At 51.4% G+C, this 2,111-nt stretch overlaps 1 protein-coding gene across 1 annotated transcript in view; it reads right to left on the bottom strand.

The window, feature by feature from the left end:
- The window catches only part of TOP1MT (topoisomerase (DNA) I, mitochondrial), a 15,164-nt gene that overhangs the window by 3,811 nt on the left and 9,242 nt on the right, over positions 1 to 2,111 (bottom strand). Inside the window, exons 9-10 of the mRNA XM_009282158.2 lie at positions 1,827 to 1,895; positions 630 to 744 (exon numbers count right to left, since the gene is read on the bottom strand). Of these exons, the coding sequence (XP_009280433.1) occupies positions 630 to 744; positions 1,827 to 1,895 (184 nt within the window). The remainder of the gene's footprint in view (positions 1 to 629; positions 745 to 1,826; positions 1,896 to 2,111) is intronic.

Below are 2,111 nucleotides of genomic sequence, written 5' to 3'. Positions count from 1 at the left end.
CCTGGGCACACTGCCGGCTCATGTTCAGCCGGCTGTCGACCAACACCCCCAGGTCCTTTTCCGCCAGGCAGCTTTCCAGCCACTCTTCCCCAAGCCTGTAGCGCTGCATGGGGTTGTTGTGGCCGAAGTGCAGGACCCGGCACTTGGCCTTGTTGAACCTCATACAATTGGTCTGGGCCCATCGATCCAGCCTGTCCAGGTCCCTCTGCAGAGCCTTCCTACCCTCGAGCAGATCAACACTCCCACCCAACTTGGTGTCGTCTGCAAACTGACTGAGGGTGCACTCGATCCCCTCATCCAGATCATTGCTAAAGATATTGAACAACATATATCCAAGGCAGGCAAAAATAATGCAACCAAGCAGCAATGCAAGGAAGGGGGGAAAGAAATACTCCCATCTTGGCTATCAGTTAGTCAGACTATCACTGAATGGGTAACTATTTCTCACTTAGCATGGTTCCCAACCTGCTGCATGCCCCTGTAAGCTACATACCACCCTACAACGTGGTGCATCACCTGCCAAGGAGGGGCAGGCAATTCTAGGGACCCCAAGGCAATGGATGGACATCGCTGAGCCCGCTGGCCACACAATGCAGCTGGTGATACCACAAACACTGTTAGTAACTCACAGTTGGTGAGCGCCTTGAGCTGCTCCTGCAGGGTGATGGAGGCATTGTAGGTCCTGAACACTTTGGCAGTCAAACCATCCATCAGACTCTGGAGGTGTCTGTTCAAGATGGATGTCTGGAGGACAAAGGAAGGAAGAGAACAAACAGAAGCCAGGACAATAAAGCACTTGCTTTTCAGACCATCTTCTGCCTAAGCAACCAAATTAGGCATTAAAAAGAGTCTCCTGTAGCTTGCATATCTACTTGTTGGGTCAGGCCCTCATCTACAAAAAGCTGGCACAAATTGCACCTAAACCCACACAGGATTTCTCTGGAAGTCAACAATTTCTGCCCATCTATGTCCAAGAGGACACATCTCGCATCCAATACCACATCTCACGTATATCACATGCGATATCTTTGTTCTGCAGAGCACATGGGGCTGCATGCAGTTGGACTGGAACCAGAAAATGCTAAGAAGAGTCATCTGGGGTTTGGAAGAAGCCTTACTTGTACCAAGAAAGCCTATCACAGATAAATCCTACATAACCAGAGAGAAGCAACCTCTTCAGAGGAAAGATGGGCAAGTGGCTTTGGAGGGGGTGCAGGCAGAGGGGGAGCATGGGTGGCAGCACCCTATATTCCATACTGAGGAAGAGGAGGGAAGAGGTTTTTGCAGGGGAGTAGCTCAGGAAGGAAGGCTGCAGCACATCTCTCCAGCATCCCTGTGCTCCAGCAGCCTCTCACACTTCTGCCGAGCCCTGGCGAGGTGCGAAAGTGTCAAACGGCTGAGGTTTGACACCTCCAGCAATGTCCTGCGCAACATGTGCGTGGGCAGGCCTTCCCAGGCTAAAAAAGAAGCCCAAGCAGATGAGTTAGAGGAGGGAAGGAACAGAAAACCACCTCCTTAGCAGGGACATGGGTTACTTGTGGGTGCAGGCAGGCAGCCAAGCCTGTATTCAGAGAAGCAGAGATGCTACCAGCGCAGAAAAAGGATGGAAAAAAAAAAAATATATATATATCACAGCATCCCAACAGGGTGTTCAAACAGTTACAGTGGTGTCTCTAGAGGGGAGATAGTTAAAACCAGGGTAAAGGGTGATGCTGATGCAGTGCCACAGCCTGGGAGCCTGCAGGCTGGACAGGGGTGTCACAGATTAGCTTCTACTCCCTCTGGGCCATCAGTGCTGTTTCAAAAGCTTAGAAGTGACAGCTCACATTGAGCCTATCAAAGAGGTCATCTGCTGGGTCCTTGTTCTTCATGAAGAGCTGCAGGTTCTTGAACACCTAAAGAGGAGGAAAGGATGGCCCTGGTCAGGGACAAAGAGCAAATTGCTCCCAGACATCTCCCTCATCTCCATCTGTCTCCTCATCCAGATGGACTCTCATTCAGACTCACGTAGTACACATCCTACCACACCACCAACCTTCTCAACTTCAAGGGCTGCCACTGGGACCTCAAAGCCGCTGGTGCCACAGTGGTTCCCGCTCCCCCCCCCCTCT

This window comes from Aptenodytes forsteri, unplaced genomic scaffold (genome assembly GCF_000699145.1).
Source record: "Aptenodytes forsteri isolate BGI_AS27 unplaced genomic scaffold, ASM69914v1 Scaffold260, whole genome shotgun sequence".
NCBI lineage: Eukaryota > Metazoa > Chordata > Aves > Sphenisciformes > Spheniscidae > Aptenodytes > Aptenodytes forsteri.
Note: the sequence above shows the minus strand (reverse complement) of the source record. Positions and strands in the feature narration are given on the sequence as shown.